The sequence below is a fragment of the Rhea americana genome, unplaced genomic scaffold, assembly GCF_003343005.1.
Source record: "Rhea americana isolate MKP2758 unplaced genomic scaffold, rheAme1 scaffold_218, whole genome shotgun sequence".
In the NCBI taxonomy this organism is placed as follows: domain Eukaryota; kingdom Metazoa; phylum Chordata; class Aves; order Rheiformes; family Rheidae; genus Rhea; species Rhea americana.
In genome coordinates this window covers 288,509-305,813 of record NW_028186321.1, presented here as the reverse complement: position 1 = coordinate 305,813, position 17,305 = coordinate 288,509, and the positions used below count along the sequence as shown (strand labels likewise).

The window sequence follows — 17,305 nt, the reverse complement described above, 5'->3', positions numbered from 1 at the left end:
GTGCATAGATCATATTTATTTAACATATCTGAACACTGAGTTAATTTCTGATCATTTATTTTGACAAGTTTTATATATGTGTCTGCCAGGGCTAATATATAAACCAGTCTCATGTAGGTCACTTCAAGTTTGTTTTAAAATGTAATATCTGTTTATTAAAGTAGATCTGATTAGAGTTYGGACATCATTTGTATATCATAGAGAAGAAGTGCTTCAGAGTCAGTGAGGGATGAGAGAGTAGTAAGTGAGGATTTTACCCTTACAATAGGCCTTACAAGGCAGGTATATGCTCCCTATTGTYATTTTCCCATGTACCTGCAGATAGCTTTGCTTGATACTGTGTTGCTACATTTGTGAGCTAGAGGCCTAACAGGATTTGTGCATCCTTTGTTCCTTTGGTGTATAGCTCCACCAATTAATAGCTTCACCGGTTAATATTAGCAGTCCTCTATGCACCATCATTTGAATGATGCAGTGGATTAAATGTCTCATTATCTTTAAAGTAYGATAAATTACATTTTCACCTACACAAACTGGTGTCTGTTTTTAACAGTGATCCGAGGACTGGGCAATGAAAGGGATGTAGGAAGAGCCATGTTCAGTGTTTTTGTCCACTATTTTCAGTCTTCTAAGAATTCATTCTATTGATAAACTCATTTTATACAGAAATATAGTGATCTTTTGCAGTTAAAGCTGTTTCTGCGGGGCTTCAATATATTCTTTTAAGGGCTAACATGCAACAGATACACTTCTAGCTCAGAAGTCATTCAATAATTGGGAAGAGTTTGTGAAAGGTGTTACTCATCATGTATTAAATAAATCACTAAGAGCATATGCTGTTTTCTTAAGTCCACCTACGTGATAAGTTTGGAGATGTTTCCTTATCCTTGAGAAGGTATGGGTCTGTTTTCCCAAAATAAGAATTCCATGACAGAATGTAATGGTAATCAGTTCTGATGTGAAGTTTTGACTTTATACCTTACTTAGAATATAACTTTTACCAAGGCTTTTTTGACAAGGTTTCATTTAACTTAGTTTGCACACACAAGCAAGTTGCTTGATGGCAATGGTAGTTCAGAGACAGAAAAAAACCCTCAACATCTGGCTGTGTCCCAGGCAAATTGGTTAACCGTCTGTCCAGTTACAGCTGCCCTAAAGAGAGCACTCCAGCAATCAAAAGAGACTGGCTGCTTAAGTGCAGATAGCTTTTTAACAAAGGGAAAGTGGAGCTAGATTTGGCCGTCCGGAGTTCATTGGATTAAAAGGGTGTAAATGAGAAATCATTACTGAAATAGAGTTATGCTAGCATCAAAAAAGCAGAAAGGTGAACAAGTTTTTTAAATAGCTGCTGTTTAAAACTTTCTCCATAGTCTCCTATGATAGAAGTCTGCACTAAATACTAAATAGTGAATGYTGTTGAAATAAATTGACTCTATAATTTACGCTGAAAAGGAGGCTCTATTAAGATTTGAGAGTATTTCCTTAATTAAATGTGCTCTGTTTGTGTGTAGATGCAAAGTCCCCTATTTTAATGCAAATTTGTTTCAGTCAGGGATAAAAGTTTTCGTAATAAAAGCAGTTTTGGCAGGACTGGGCATTCTGTGGTTCGTTGTGGATTGTTAGTAACTCGGTCACTGGCAGTAGGCAATTGACCTTTTATTTAAAAAAAAAAAGAAAGAAAGAAAAAGAGAAAAGACTTTTCTGAATGATAGAAAAGGAAAGCCTAAGGGAACCCCATGACAATAAAAGTTAACTGCAAATAAGTGGCGTGGTTCAGACCTTGCTATTGATGTTATAAGCAGTCATGTGCTTTTCAAACTGGCGTAGGCACCCTAGTGGTCATGTCGATGGCTGAATGAAGGGCTTGTTTCAATCAGATAATGGAAATGGACTCAGTTTAAGTAAAAGCAAATGATAGTATGATGGTGTTTAGTGTGTGTGCGTTTGTTCAGATGCTTACATCCTTTGCACACTGGACCAAATCCTTGCCTGTGCAGTCGTTCCACACTGAGATAGCAGTTTTGTCTTTCTCAGTACATGAACAGTATTCAGCTTGCCAAGTGCTATCACTTATACTCCAGTGATTTTGTTTTTAATAATAATATATTTCTATCCCTTGGTAATTCTTCATAAGCATTAGAAAGCTGGAATTGTTGATAGCTYGTTAAATGTTGGTGACTTTTCTAAAGGGTTCTCATCTCTGAATCATTTTATTTTTTTCTCCAGTTCAAAGCATTCCCTTTTCCTGAGCACTAGCTGCACCTTGCTTTCGTGGAGCACTGTGGTCACTCTCCATGTAGCAACCAGACAGGATTTCCATTCAGTGCCTGTTTCATGGTCAGCTAAAGGGCTGATGATGTGTTATTTCCTCCCATCAGGAGCTCTACATGCTGCTTCTAGAACATTTTTATCCCTTGCCAATCCAAGAGGAAAATGACTGAAGACTGAGCCAGCTCCCACTGAACTCAGTGGTGAAATACCCACCGACTTCAGTGGGAGTTGGATCAGACCCCAAGAAAGAAATTAAATGTTACTGTTTATGGTGGCAGGCCAAGACATCAGTGCCCTTGTACGCTGTTTTTCAGTATTTCTTCAGCTGCATGTTCTTTTTCTCTTTGTTGGTTACTAAAAAGATGCAGAAAAATTTACACTGGGTTAATGCAGCTTTGTGCATAGGAGATGTGAGTAGCCGATGTGTGTACATAACAGCAGTTAGCAAAGGCTGGTTTTGTGTGCATACACTTGCTACTATGTTTTGTATTTTTCTGTGTCCAGAATTCGAAAGAATCTACTGTATGTTTCTTAAAAGTTTGAAATCAATTAGTCTGGTTAAATGCTTGTGCAGTTTTATATGCTCATATGTAGGGAAATTATTTTAATGAATAACACATTCAAGAGTGGGAAAAGTACTTATATTGAAAGTATTGAAAATAATTCAGGTGTTTTGAGAGGAGGGAAATTCTGTCACTGAATTAATACTTAGGCCTAGTTAATCCCTTCTTGATACTGTCTTGAGAGTTCTCCATATGTTAGACTTCTGCTTAGATTTTCTTTTCTTATTCCTGCTTATTGACAATCATCAATAACTGTCCCTATCAATAAGCAGAACAGACTTTATCTTCCAGATCTTTCTACTAAGTAGGGTGAATTACTGGAAAATGTGGGGGTGGTTTCTTAAAAGAAAACAGACCAGCAGTAACAGGCAAATTCTTTTGTTGTCCGTCTTTTATACCAGCCTCCTTTTTTTGAACATAAAGAATCTCTGAAGTCAATAGCAGTACTTCCTTTGATATGAAAGGGTATTACGTCAACCACTACATGTGTCACTGGAACTAGACAGGTCACGCATAGGTTTGAGAACAAAATAAAAAGACCCCAGAATCACTCACCCTCCTGTTAGCAAGGCATGCCACACATCTGGCAAATATGTGTATATTTTAAAAGCTCTCTGTACTGCTCCGCTCTGTACTTGCCCTATGCCATGCATAATGGGGCTGCGGTCGTCTATTATGTATTATGACATACAGGCAAATTGGAAAATGCTAAGTGATGTGAGGTAGTAAGAATATGAATGAAAAGGCATTCCGGCACTTGCATTGCAGCTGTCGCTTCCAGCTTTTGCTTTTTGCTTTGCTTGACCCAGCTGTCAAAGTACCTGCTTGTTAAATTTAAATCAAAGATGCTTTCAATACTGTGCATTTCAAGAGCTAGTGATCTAGGTGATTTAAACATTTTTTGAACATGATTATAGTATATGGGAAAATAGTTCTATTACAAAAACATTTSCTTTGTTTTGAGACCTTATGCTAATAGAGAGCATTTGTATTTACTAATATCTTACATGTCATGTTCTTAGTCGTTTCTGATAATTTGTACGGATTTAGCTATGTAACAAAACTCTTCTGCAGTTCAGTTAAGCACTTTTCAGTGGCAAAAGGCGATACTTGACTGCAGCTAGAATTTCAATGCCAATAGCATTTTTTTTAGGGGGAGCTTGGAGTGTCTTAGAAAAAAAAATGGGTTCCTCTATTTACTGTAAGAAGTAAATAAAAATGGACCTTTTATTATGGAAAGAATTCCAAGGAAGAAAGCGGTATGGCAGACCACAGTCTGTTACATTTCATAGGTGTTTTTAAGGCAGAAAGCTCTTTCATGATGATAGTGAGATAGAAAAATCTCTCCTTAGCTCTAGAAACCCAAGTGGTGTTTGCAATKTGGACTGTCTAGAAGCTTAGCTTTGGTATGGGTAAGTGTAGATATCTGAGATAGACTTCAGGGTAATAGTTTTTCTGAGTAGAGGCTTTTTGTTGTTGSTTCCCCACTGTCTTGCCTTTGAGAGAAAGAATTGACCATTGGTTCTGAGGAAATGAGGCTTTTCATTTCAAGTTTCTTTTGTTTAAGAAGAACCATTTTCTAAGGTTGGGATCCCAACGTTAGAATTATGCTCAAATTATGGGATAAGGCTTTTCTAAACAAAAGCCTATATCTCTGGTTAAATGTAGATCAGATTCTATTTGAAATCCAGTAGTAGTTAGAATCATAGAATCTCCTGCTTTTGAATTTCGATTTGCTTCAGCATAGAAACCTGTGTTTTATTGTTCTCGTTAAGTGTTCTACTCTCATTGAAAAATGAATCTAGTGCTGTAATGGGAACAAGATTTGATTTCTATAGGAGGAGGCGAAGTGACTGAGGAATTTGAATTTGTGTTTAACTGCAGTACTGTCGTCTTCAAAATCTGGAGCTCTGGAAGAAAAAGTTTGGAGCTGCTGTTTTTTACCTTAAATGTGTTGGTGGGAAGTACATCTAGGGTGCCAGCTAGTGAGCTGCCACTGTAAACCGTTGATGGCTTTTCCAGCGTGCTGCTGCACTGTGTTGCAGGAACCTCTCCCAGCAGGGCTTTCTCACAGCACTTGCTGCAAGGGACAGTTCCACCGTGTTGAAGCAGCCTAGAACAGCAGAGGTAACACTGTGGCTCTGCTGAAGTCGGTGAGAGATCTCTGAGAGCTACACAGGGCCAGACTGTCAGCACTATGTCACCCAACCTCCAAGTCTGGAGAGGAAGTAATTAAGGAAAGCTGGTGCCTGGTGAAGTTTTTTATTTTATCCCCTCCCTGTTAAGAGGTTCAGCCTGTTTCTGTCCTTTGCTCCTCTTGCTTCCTGGCTGTGTTTATATGTGTGCAGCTGTTTCGCATTTTGAAGTAAAGGACTAAAGGTTAGTGAAGATCTGTGCAAAGTTCTGCACAGCTTTGGAGAGCTCTGCGGGGGCAGAACAGGCAGAAYAGGGAGCAGATTGGCGTAGAGGAACCCTCCCCCCTCTCCTATTTTGTTAAATGGACCCCTCTGCACACCCTCCACTTAGCCCTTATCTCCTTTGTGGAAGGAACAACAGCAAAGGGAAAACGGCCCCATTTTTCACATGTCACTATTTTTGTGAATCTCCAGGCCTCTTGGAATCAGCTGGTTCCTCCAGTGGTTACATGTGTCCTGTATCTTTGTGCTTCACAGTTGCTGTTAGGTCTTCTGGTCCTGCTTATGATCTATGTGGCTGTGGAAAGCTAGTTCCAAAGGTAATTCCAATAAGCAAAGCAATTGCAAATGTATGGCTCTGGCTCCAAATGAATTATTGATTATTTTCGCTTGAGGCCTGTGCATGATGCTCTATAGCTGTGATCACAGGCTTCCTTTCTAAGGGTACGGTTAGCAAGCTATTGCTTCCTGAATTAAAACTTCAGAGCTTGGTACTAAAGGTAAAGGAAGGCTATCTGTCATGAGTAAGAAATACTTAAACATCAACTACTGATTCAAATATCTATCCCTAACCTAACACTATTGTGAACCACAGACCAAAGTGCAACACTGACTTGGGATTATTATGTGTTAAATGATTGCAAGTATTTTTGWGGCAAGTATCTTCTGGCTTGGATATTGGGGTATCCTGTATGTTGACTGTTTCTTCTTGTCTTTTAAGAGATCTGTTTACTTGCATATTTAGCAGCCTCTGGTTATTTAGTTTCATATTAGTACATTTGTTGTGGTGAAGTCTAAAGATAAGTGTCCTTAAAGGATATTTTCCTCTTAATACTTTGAGGATAAATCATCTTCCTGAAAACAGCACAGAGATTGAAAACATACAGATCCTTCAGTTCTGAGTCCTTTTTCTGTAACATAGATATTTTTATTATTCWGACTGAAGCCAGTAAAAGGAAAAGCAGACTCATCAAAAAGAATGGAGGTTAATTTTATCATTCCTTTGTATCAGTAGTATTGAAAAACAAATCCTATCAGATCTCAGAAAAAAAGTGTTAAAAAGGAAAATTTTAATGTGATTTAGTGCAATAGGGAGAACTTGGTGCTAATCAGTTAGAAAAATGAGTTAAATAGTTTGAAGAGCTGCTGTAAGTATGCAGTGCTACACCCTTCAAAATTTTTTTCTTCAGATGTGGCTTCCCACAGCTTGAGATATTTCTTTCTTGTTGCTGTGTGAGAGCAGGAAATGGCTTTTGTTGGGGGGAATGTGAATTTGGCTTCTGCACAAAATGCTCTCAGAATCGCTGAATAAACAAGCAGAAAAAGCTAGAAAAATAATTCTTTCTCCTCATCTCAGTTATGATGAGGAGATTGCTTGTAATGTTATAGGTTAAAAAACAAATTAGTGTTATTTTTAAGTTGACTCTGCCTTCTTAGTTCTCCTCTACTGCAGTTTTAATCCTATTCTGAAAAAGTAAGCATCTTGTGAGAAAAAATTACCCCTTTTATAGTTGTATTTAATGTTTAAGGAATTTGTAGGTTTTCTTTTGTAATCTGTTCTTGAAAACTGAGCTGTGTGGTTTGGATAACACACAGTGTGTTTTCCATTACTAAAGTCCTACAAAACAACTTGAAAATATAAGACAAGGCATTTTATTTGTTATCTCACCTGAGTGAAACAGAAAATCCAGTCTTGCAYCTCAGTTCAGACACTAAGTTGTACAAGTTGCACATTCCAGGCTATCAGAAGAGCAGTGAAACACCTCAGTAAAGTTACACCGGCACTAGTATGTAATTGAGCCATACTTGCTCATTCATATCAAATTTACACTTGTATAACAGTCCAGCTGAACTATCTGACTTGCACTGGGGCAACCCAGGGCATTTCGCTATTGGGCTCACGGCCAGGAGAAGCGGAAAGCTGCACAAAGCAGGAAAACGACTCTGCCTGCTTCTGAGCATAATCCTCCTCCCTTGTGCCCTTAAAACTAAACCTTGTGCTTTTCATGACCCATCATTTATGGGCTGGGAAGCATCACCTTCGATGTAATATTGATTGTTTTTCTGTGGAGCTGTGTTTTCCCTAGGACTTGTAGGAATATTTATGCTGAAATAATCTTGAAACCCCTCTCTGGAGAGTAGTGCCTGCCCTGCTCTCTGCACACATCTGCATTAATATGGATTCTTGTATAATTGCATTGCCCTAAAGTAGGTCTCTGACATTTCAGTGGAATGGGATTTATTTGATAAAAACTGTATTTTTAAGTGAAAACTGCAAAGTATACTTTTGTGTTGCTTTGTAGCTCAAGCCATAAAATGGTTGCATTACATTTATCTAGTTCTTATGTTGGGTAAAATACCTCTGTTGAGGAAGAAAATGCTGCTGATTTTAGGGAATACTAGTTTTGCTTTGCAAAAACCCACGATGGCAAAACAAAATTTCCATCTAAACTTCCCAACTTTGATTATGATGTATCTTTTTTATAAAAAGAGTAAAAAGAACAAAAGCTTTTTATATTGCTAGCTGTTTTGCTGTTCTACAATATTATTTGTGTTGGAGTTTTAATATATCAAAAAGATGGTAAGATAAAGAATGAGGATACCTAGGAAATTGTCTTCATCCCAGGTGGAGGATGTCTTCTATAAAGTTATTTTAAATTAACCTGATTCAAGAAGCTGAAGTTGTACCTATTTTTTCACCAAGCTACATCCAGTTTTAAAATAAATATAAGGGGAAATCTACAGGGCAGCAATTATGAGTGTTACGAAGTGAGACTAGGAAGATCCCTCGGCATTATGGTCTAAACTGGAATAATCTTGTAATGAGGGAAAAATATTGTTCTATTCTTGCAAGGCAGAAATTATAAAATGGACCACCAGGTTTGGAAGGCAGGTCGCCCAAGGCTGAAGGGCTTTTTCTGGTACATATGCACATACATTCTGTACCTCTGTGATGCATGTCATGCAGCAGATGAAAGAATTCCCCCAGAGATGATATACTTGCTTAATATAGATTCAACTGTAGAAAGCTGTGAATTCCCATTTATTTCTGTTATAGTCTAGGGCATTTTGCATTTTACTGGAGCAGACCCTCCGAATCCATCAGAGAAAAATACGCTTTAGATTTTCTATGGCTACCTTCTGGATACCAAACATTATTTTATTTGCATGAATCACTGATTCTCATCTTGTATGGGCAAATCAGTAATAATGATGAAGAGACGACAGAATTACACCGCTGTGAGCAGGATTTGAACTGAAACAAGATTGATGATCTGACTGTTTCTTCCTTAGCATCTTCTTGTGACTGGTTTTGCAGTTTTTCTCTTCACAGTATAGGCTTGTTGTGAATTTATTTAATCATAGGATAGATGGTGATGTCACTTAATAACCTTACAACAGCGTGAGAGAAGGCTATTAATAGTTAATGGTCAGAAATGTGTCCCTAAGGGAACTGTCTTGTAAATAGAGTCCAGTGACAGGTAAGTGACATATTTGAACCTCCCCCATCTCTTGACTCAATATGAAGTCCAGCACTGAGAACATTCCCCATAGGGAGAAGGAGAAGGGAATAAGGCAGATGGTTTTAAATGGTCCCTGATAGGCCCTTTGATAGGCTTGGATAAGGTTAATGACTTTGCTCTTCTGCAAGAAGTTTTCAGAACCATCTATACTATTAAATTGTTTTGAGAAGTTTTATCATTTTAATGGTGCATTTTATTAGAGAGAAGGGAAGTATTGCTTGCATGAGGATTATGCCTAGCTCTATTTGTTGTATTCATCTGTGTTGCTTTTTTCATACAATGCATGTAAGAAATCCTTCAATACTAGGCTTGATAGATTAATTCAGATACCAAAGATTAATATCTAATACATAAAATAGCTAGGTGATCTGTCATTGTACCCATCATGTTTTCTACATCTTGCTGAATAAATTTAATATTGAAATTGTTAATTGTTTAGTATTGTTGGATATTTAAAATATGTAGGCAAACAATGGCGATCATAATATTATAAGAGGCTAGCTGAGGAATGTCATGTTAGCTTGAAGTCACTGAGTGGGCAAATACTGTACAAAAATATTAATATAAAGAAGTTAAAACATCTTTGATATTACCCTAACCTGATGTTAGGGAGAAAATAACGTTTTGTTTCAGCTATAGAATTTTCTTACCCTAGTGAGGAGGCTTGGAGGAGAGGGAGGAACAGCTAATGGCTGCTTGCCTAATTTGGTGACTTAATCTTCAGGAAATGAATTACAATTTGGGCTCTCTTGGTGATTTTGAATTTTGATGCAGAGCTGTATTTGTAAGAATCTGTTTAAAAAAAAAAMCAAAAAACCTCTGTATTTCAGAGTTGTGTAACTGCAACGTGAATGATGCCACAAGATGAATTATAAGAGATCATCTATTATTGTGTTTTGTAGAAATAGAAGAGTAAAAACCCAAATGTAATACATACCACTACAGCAGTTTAGGTTTTTGTTTTTCTCTGGACCCTGCATATTAGCTGTTCATGACATTAAGAGATTCTCATTAGATAAGGTAAACTTGAGGTGGATGCAAAAATAGAAGTGAATTGATCAAGACCAGGCAGCAGTTTGGTGATGGAGTGGAGAGTATGATTGATCTTCACTCTGGAGAGATCCGTCACTCAAACATGCAGTTTCCATGTTGTTGAGTATTTTTGGTTTCTTGGTGGTGGTGATAGTTTTTTGTTTATTTGTTTGTTTAAGATCTATATGGAAAAATCAATTGTACTATGAAAAATAGAAACAGAATTTTGACCAGCATTTGAAAAAGCTCTGTCAGGCTGTTCACAGTGGAAGAATTTTGACTGAAATTAATGTGCATCTGTGAATGCCTTGGCCTCTGTGGCTTTAGAAACCCTGAAGCTTAAAGTTACTGTGTGTTTTTTCAAATCTGTCAGTCTGTATGGCTCTCATCAGTGTAATGCCTGTGCCCGTTTAAGCACCATGCAAACGGACCTCGGAAGTGCAGAGCTAGTCCCTCATCCTTGGTCCTGATTTCATCAGGAGACCAGATGAATTATTCATGCAAGTTTTATGAGGATCATATCCGAAAATGATCGATGGAAGTGAGAGTACAGAACTCATTCCTCTTTTTTATTTCCAGCTCATCTCCCAGTGGGATTACAGACATGAAAAGCAAAATTCATCTTCAATACTATATCGAACATTGTAAGGAATCGCTTTTTTTCTTGCTGATTTAGATTCCTCTCTGGTGTATGATAAATTATTCAATAAATAATGACATGAAATGTATACCTTAGTTTTTAACATAACAGATACTTTAGAGGGCTATATCTAATTGAATCTGTGCACTGCTTTTAGATGTTGCCACAGATAGTGTTCGTGAATCAGCAAATTTACCCATTAGGTCCTTCCACTGTAAGGCTTCTGGATTCCCTGTTCATCTAGGAATACTACTAGTGTGCTTAGTGTGCAGAAATCTCAACACGGAATCAAGCATTGTGGGATTCTCAAGATAATGTACATTTGTTAACAGAAGCATGTGCTTTGTGCACTTTTATTTGTCATTTGATTACTAAGGCCCAAGGGAACAAATCTGCAGATAACACTATGGTCTTGCATGGGCCCTAACTGCAACTCTGGCCACACGCCAACTTGCAGATGCAAAAGTGAGGTGAAGTAAAAGCACGAAATATCCCTTTCTCTCTCTCTCTCTCTCTCTCTCTCTCCCTCCCCCCTCACGTATTTAGGACAGCAACTACATGTCAAGAAAAATCTGTGGAAGTTAGTGCTAATGAAATTGATCAAATAGCTTAGCATCGTGGAGGAAAGACATGAGAATATGAGAAATAACTTATCTCTGAAACAATCACTTTCTCTGCAAGTTTCCAGAAGTCGTGCATGTGATTAGAGAACAGTGTTTAATCAACAGGACCAGTTTTGTGGAGTGCTGCGTGGGCGTCAGTAATGCAGGTTTGACTGACAGTCTTTACGTTCTATATGAGAGACTTCAATCAACCTGGGCCATGTGCTTTAATAAGACAAATTGTCTCATTTTGTCCTGAGTGAAGAGTAAAGTTTGGATGAACATATATGAGATGATGATAATTTAAATATAGAAAATGAGATTATATATGATATAATAATTTAAATATAGATAACCAGAGGCTGTTCTGCTTAGCTCTGGTGGAACAGAGCACTGTGAAGCTGGTCCTGATATTGTTGCTTGTAGTTCTGCAGTCCTCAGCTGGTAGAAAGCAACTGTTAAATGACTCCGTCCCACCTTCACCACTTCCACCGCAGAGCGCCCTTARAAGATGAAGGGAATCCAACTACTGGCTTCAGAATTCCAAAATACCACACAACTATTCCTCTCCAGACAGTACAAAGTACATACCAATAGTTCAGTGCACCATAAAACAGTTAGATACGGATTTTTTTCCTGAAGGAGGTTATATGGTAAAGAAAAAGTCAGTATAGAGTTGATTTTAAGGGAATTATCTCTACAAAAGCTAGTAGAGCTCTCTGAACATACCAGTTCCAAATCTTCTCCACTAGATTCATCAGTAGGAGATGGTACTCCTGACCTGAGCCCTTTTGTAAAAGCTGTGCTTATACATCCCTTGTTTGTTTTAAATATCAGACATTCTTTTCTCCTATTCCTGCTAAATCAAACCTGAAAGTACACTTACACTGCTTATACTGCTGTAATGTAAATATTTGAAAAACTTGAGACAAATTACAGGGTTCCTCATATGGCTGAAGACATTTTAACAGCTCTGTTGCAAATTATTTTTTTTACTGAAATTAGTGTCCAAGTGACAACAGGGATTACCTCAATTTAGTAACCCTAATGCTTGAATAGGGAAAACAGAGGCAGTAGAGTGAAGAAATCTTATTCTTTTTTACTGAGTGCTTTCCAGCTGCAGTTACAAGGAAGCTATTTTTCTTTYGGAAGTAAGGGAGGACCTAAAATTACAAGCATCTGTGGGTTACTGGAAAAAAGGTAATATATCTTATAAGCCTGGATTTCCACAGGGCCAAAGGTGTCTTCACTCTCTCGTCATTATTCTCTCGTGAGAGTTGTATAATAGGCCAGGCAAGACCCCAAAGTTTCCGGGTAAGAGTGGGAGCACTCCCTCTTCACAAGCTGATACAGTGTTGCCAGGGTTTTATTGATCGAGTATAATTCTTGCATTTCTTGCTGCTCTGCRTCATGCAGAAAGTTTATATGTGTTGTATTTGCTGTTTACTGACCATCTTTAGAAAAGCAAGATAAGAGAGATGGACTGGAAGAATATCTCTAGACATTTTGTACTCAATTACTATCATCTAATCATATTGTAACTTCTACCATCCGTAACTATTTACATTTTTGTCCATTATGTACAAAACCTAAAGGATTCAGATRGACAGATATGCATGAAATGTTATCATGGCAAGCTCGCACTAATTTCCCAAGTTGGCTAGAAGAACGCATGAATGTATGCTCCATCCCATGTAGCATTTACTTCATTGCTTACAAACTAGTCCTGCAACATTAGCCTCTGCGCTTGTGTGCCTTTCCCCGACAACTGTACAAAGCAGGGCTGGCAAGAGTTTTCCATCTCATAAACCCATGTTTCCCACCTCACCCTACTTCATCCCCAACTGGAGCTTCAGGCTTCTGAATAGTACTCTGGATGAGATAAGAGCTCTTCCTTGGAAAGAGTCAGCCCACAGTGGCATTTGCAGCAACTGCTTCTCGCATGGCAGTGCTACTTTGAATTGGTGCTGATCCTCACAGCTTATCTCCGTTTGGCAATCTGTTTTGTGTCRTGAACTTTAGAACAGTGTTACTTTTTCTGCATATTCCTTGTGTTCCTGAGAGAAAAGACATTATGAATAGAACTGGCTGAAATACGCAATTTCTGTTTCACAGGAAATCCTGTTCTGGTACAGTCTTTTGTTACAGTCTGAAAGGAAGACTGTAGTCTTAGAACTGCCGTATGCAAAAGAGAGCATGCATATTTCCACTTAGGCAAACTGACTTGACTCCAGACAGGGAATCAGGTTTCCAGTATATGTAACATATATCTTGGAGCATGGTCCTAGTACGTGCTTCCAGGCTTTTTGCTCTCTCCCGTGCGCACTTTGGCTGTGACTTTTTTTCTGGTATTAAGCATCCCTTTGTTTTCCCWTGTTGAGTATCTTATTTTGCTGATATTTGTGCACCTCATAACAAACTCAGCAGCATTTCATTACAGACAGACAATTCTTACTGGTTATACTGCTGCTTGTGGGAGTTTGTAGGTGAAAATTAGCAGTAGTGCATCAGAATCTTTTTGTGWTCCTTAAACTATAGGAAAACAAAGTTATGTGCTGAAGGTTAGGCACTAGAGCTGTCTGTTCACAGGCTCAGGAAGTGCCCAGAACAGAAGTTCATATTCACACAATAAACAAAAAAGAACAGATCTTTTCTTCAGACAAAGGAAGAATTTGAAGTAATGCTATGTCCACCTCGAACAARGAGGAGACCAAGTAAATTAAGATAGCTCATTTAAAAGGCAGATAAACATAGGTAGTCTCGATATCATTAAAATAAAGCAGAGCACAGAACTGTGCCATTAAGCCAGTTTTTACAAAACAGTTACAGATGTACATTTTACACGTGAAAATAAAGATTTTTTTTTCATTTTCTATTATATTATGTATGTCTTTAAYTACTTGATATACCTGCTATAGAGACAGTTAGGAAAAAAGGGTCTGAACATATATAACTCTTACTGTTTTATTTGTGTTAGAAATGAAGAGTGTAAAGTGTTAATCATGTATAGCATAAGTCACATAAAATCCAGAGAGATTTGCATTGTCTTTACTTTCTTATTTTAAGGTAGTAACTTTTTAGATTTATTTTTATTACACAAGAAACTATTCTCTATACTAGAAGAACATCAAACTGTGATATTCTTCAATTTAAATTTCTGGGATTCTTCAATTTAAGTTTCTTGAATCAGCTCTGTCAAAGGAGAAGAAAACATTCTGCTGTATAATTTAGTGTRACTTTATTTGCAAAAGCTTTTTGTAGCTATTCCTAAGATTAAAATGTTTTGAACTTAATGGGTGGTGAATCTTTGAAGGGTTATAATTTAAAATGCCACACCCTACCTTTCCCAATTAATCTGTTCTGTTCTGTAGCTTGGTCAGTGAATATGGTTTAAGCAGTGACACGAAGTTGCAGCAATAGATGCAATTGATAGCCAGACGCAGTATTTTTGAGCAGTTACTTAGATGGCGACAGAAGTTTGCTAAAAGAATTCTCAAAAATAAATAAATAAATAAAAGCAGCCAAAGATATTAGCTACTTCACTTTGTACAATCTCCTTACTTTGTACATGTGTAGGTGATCAAATGACAGTGGAGGCGGAGGTCAATTCCAGGCTGTGGCGTGCACCATGACAGTGAGTGAGGACACTAGAGCCCTCCTTGAGAGACACCAAGGGAGAACAGGGTCCACTTTGTCCCTCAAGCTGTCAGGAACAACATAAATGTCTTTTCTTTTATAGTGCATGTAAGGCTTCATGCTGTGATAAATTTAGGGAAATGGAATAGAATGCAAATCCTATACTTGTACTTCTGATGTGGAACTGCCTAAAATAGCTATGAGCTTCAGAAACCAAACAGAATCTGGCAGCTCAAAGGTATTTTTTTTTAGCTTGAGCAAGGTGAGAGGAGTTTTCAGTGTGCTGTATCAGTATGGCTTCTAGAATGCTGCTGGGGATGAAATAGCTTTTCACTTCATGGCAACTTCTGTCCCTCATGCAGTGGGCATGCTGGATGTGGGCAGCTGTGAGAAGTGGAGGAGAAGACAGCCCTGCAAAGAGTCGCTGGAAACTGGCAAGTCAGTCCTGTCCTTCAGGAGACTGACATGTCATTCAATTTGTTTTACTGCAGACCAGGGGTAAAAATCTACTTCTGACCAGCAGAAATTATTGCTAAATATTTAAGAATACACCACTGTTACTGCACTCTTTGCTAGCAAAAAAAGCTTCAAAAATATTTTTTAAATTAAAATTTAGTCTCAGTTTGGTTTAAGAGCAAATAAAATCTGTAGCTTTCAGATCTAGAAGGACAGTTTCCTAAAGTGGTGCTTCTGAAGAGCAAATTGTATGTCCTAGTGCAATGCAGATTTTCATTTAATGTTTAGGTTACTCATTGTTTTCTACAGTTGCTTTCTCTCAAACTTGCATTTCAAGGTTCCATTTTGTGTACTGTTGTTTCCTTTCTGTGCTTGAACCCAACCTATTATGTTCCTTTTGTTCTTTTGTGCCTGCATAAGCGTGCAGGGGTGGAAATGGTTTATTAACAATACCAGGACTCCGTGTATTTTTCGGTGTTGTCTGACCTTGTGTGACAAACTCATGTACTTACTGTTCCTAAAGGGCTATGGAAAAATTCTGCTAAAATCAAATATAGTATTTCCAAGGTAATGGGGTAGACAAAAGTTTGCTGCACCTCAATTGTCTCAGTGTTTGCTTTCTTACCTGTAGGAGTACACACAGAATTTTGATGCTGTTTTAGAGTCTTTCTTTGAAACTATGAAATGATGAAGCTATGAAATCCTCTTGAGAAGTTTGTACACTTGCATGAAACAAACTTTCAGAAAGTAATACAGACATTCTAGTGTTGCAGTCTTCATGACTGAGCCTCCTTTATACTAGAAACCAGGCTCTGTGGGATGGATTTATGTCCAGGTACTTGTCCACTTTTGTAACACAAAAATCTTAAGTGACATAAGCATTTCTGTGAAGAAGACCATGATATTCCACTCATACTGTGACGTAAATCTCCTTTTGAGTTGCCTTTGGAAAATACAGAGCTAGCCTGATGGCTGAGGTTTATGCCGTCAGTTCAGAAAGCCTGCATTTACAAGTATGACTTGTTCTCTGCAAATGTGAATATACATTCTGTTCACTAGTCAAGACTGTTAAGGAATCTCTTTCTCTCTCTCTCTCTCTGTTCTGTTTGATTTTATTCAGGAGCTCTGACTCTGAAGAAGCATTTGAGACCCCAGAGTCCACTACACCAGTAAAGGCTCCACCTTCACCTCCACAACCACCTCCCGAAGCAGCAGCAGCTGTTGTTGCAGATGTAGCAGAACAAGAAATAAGACCCCAGCTGCCCTCGGAAGACACAGGTAATGAGCACATAAGGAGTGGGACTGGCTACTGAAGAAGATTGAGCTAAAGGGAGGTATCTGTGTTAGCACAGACAARGAATGGATGCTAATAAAATGTTTCCTAGAAGATTAGTTTCGGGGTGCTGGGCATTATCCATGCACAGAGGAAAACCCTTGACTCCTTCTGGAGTAAAGCATTGGGGAATCAGTGCATGATACTTGAGAAATAATAACAGAAAACTAGAAAAACTTTTTTTATTTCTTGATTAATAGAACTTGATTCCCTTSTCCCAGTATTTTAGGAGCTTTACAGAGTCAGATGACTAGAGGAAGGAGGTATGAGATATGGATACTTTGGTTAGCATCATTAACAGTGACAATTAATAAAATATTATTTTCAAAGGTACTGAAATCCGAAATAGAAGRTGAACAAAAGTCTCTTAGAGGGTCAACAGAAATATTATTATTAGCTCCATGATATGATATAGGAGTAACACAGAACTGTGTGTGAATGTGTGTATCATACACATATATAAAAATTGGAACATACTGACARAGTAACCCTTGAAAAGGGAATATTGCATTTAAAAAAAAGTACTGTTTGCTCTCCAAATTGAGTAATGTAATATGGCAGAGTAGAAATTGCTATGTTAGCAAGGAGCCTAAAATAACTTTAAGTTGTCAGATGACAACTCTACAGTTTAAGATGAAATTCCTCATCATAGAATCATAGAGAATCATAGGATTAGTAAGGTTGGAAGGGACCTCTGGAGATCATCTAGTCCAACCTCCCTCCTCCAGCAGRGKCACCTAGAGCGTGTTAGACAGGGTTGCATCCAGGCAGGCCTTGAAGATCTCCAGAGAAGGAGACTCCACAACCTCTCTGGGCAACCTGGTCCAGGGCTCC

General features: G+C 38.0%; 1 protein-coding gene across 8 annotated transcripts in view; it reads left to right on the top strand.

Annotated features, from left to right (window-relative positions):
• TACC2 (transforming acidic coiled-coil containing protein 2) overlaps positions 1–17,305 on the top strand; it is a 151,713-nt gene that overhangs the window by 86,896 nt on the left and 47,512 nt on the right. For 7 of the 8 annotated variants that reach the window (XR_014895874.1, XM_085305251.1, XM_085305247.1 and 4 more), the window contains one exon: positions 16,259–16,416. Coding sequence is in view for 7 of the 8 variants with exons in the window: in XM_085305251.1 (XP_085161377.1) it covers positions 16,259–16,416 (158 nt within the window). In the remaining variant the exon portion in view is untranslated. The remainder of the gene's footprint in view (positions 1–16,258; positions 16,417–17,305) is intronic. The other variant, XM_085305249.1, reaches the window with a different exon arrangement.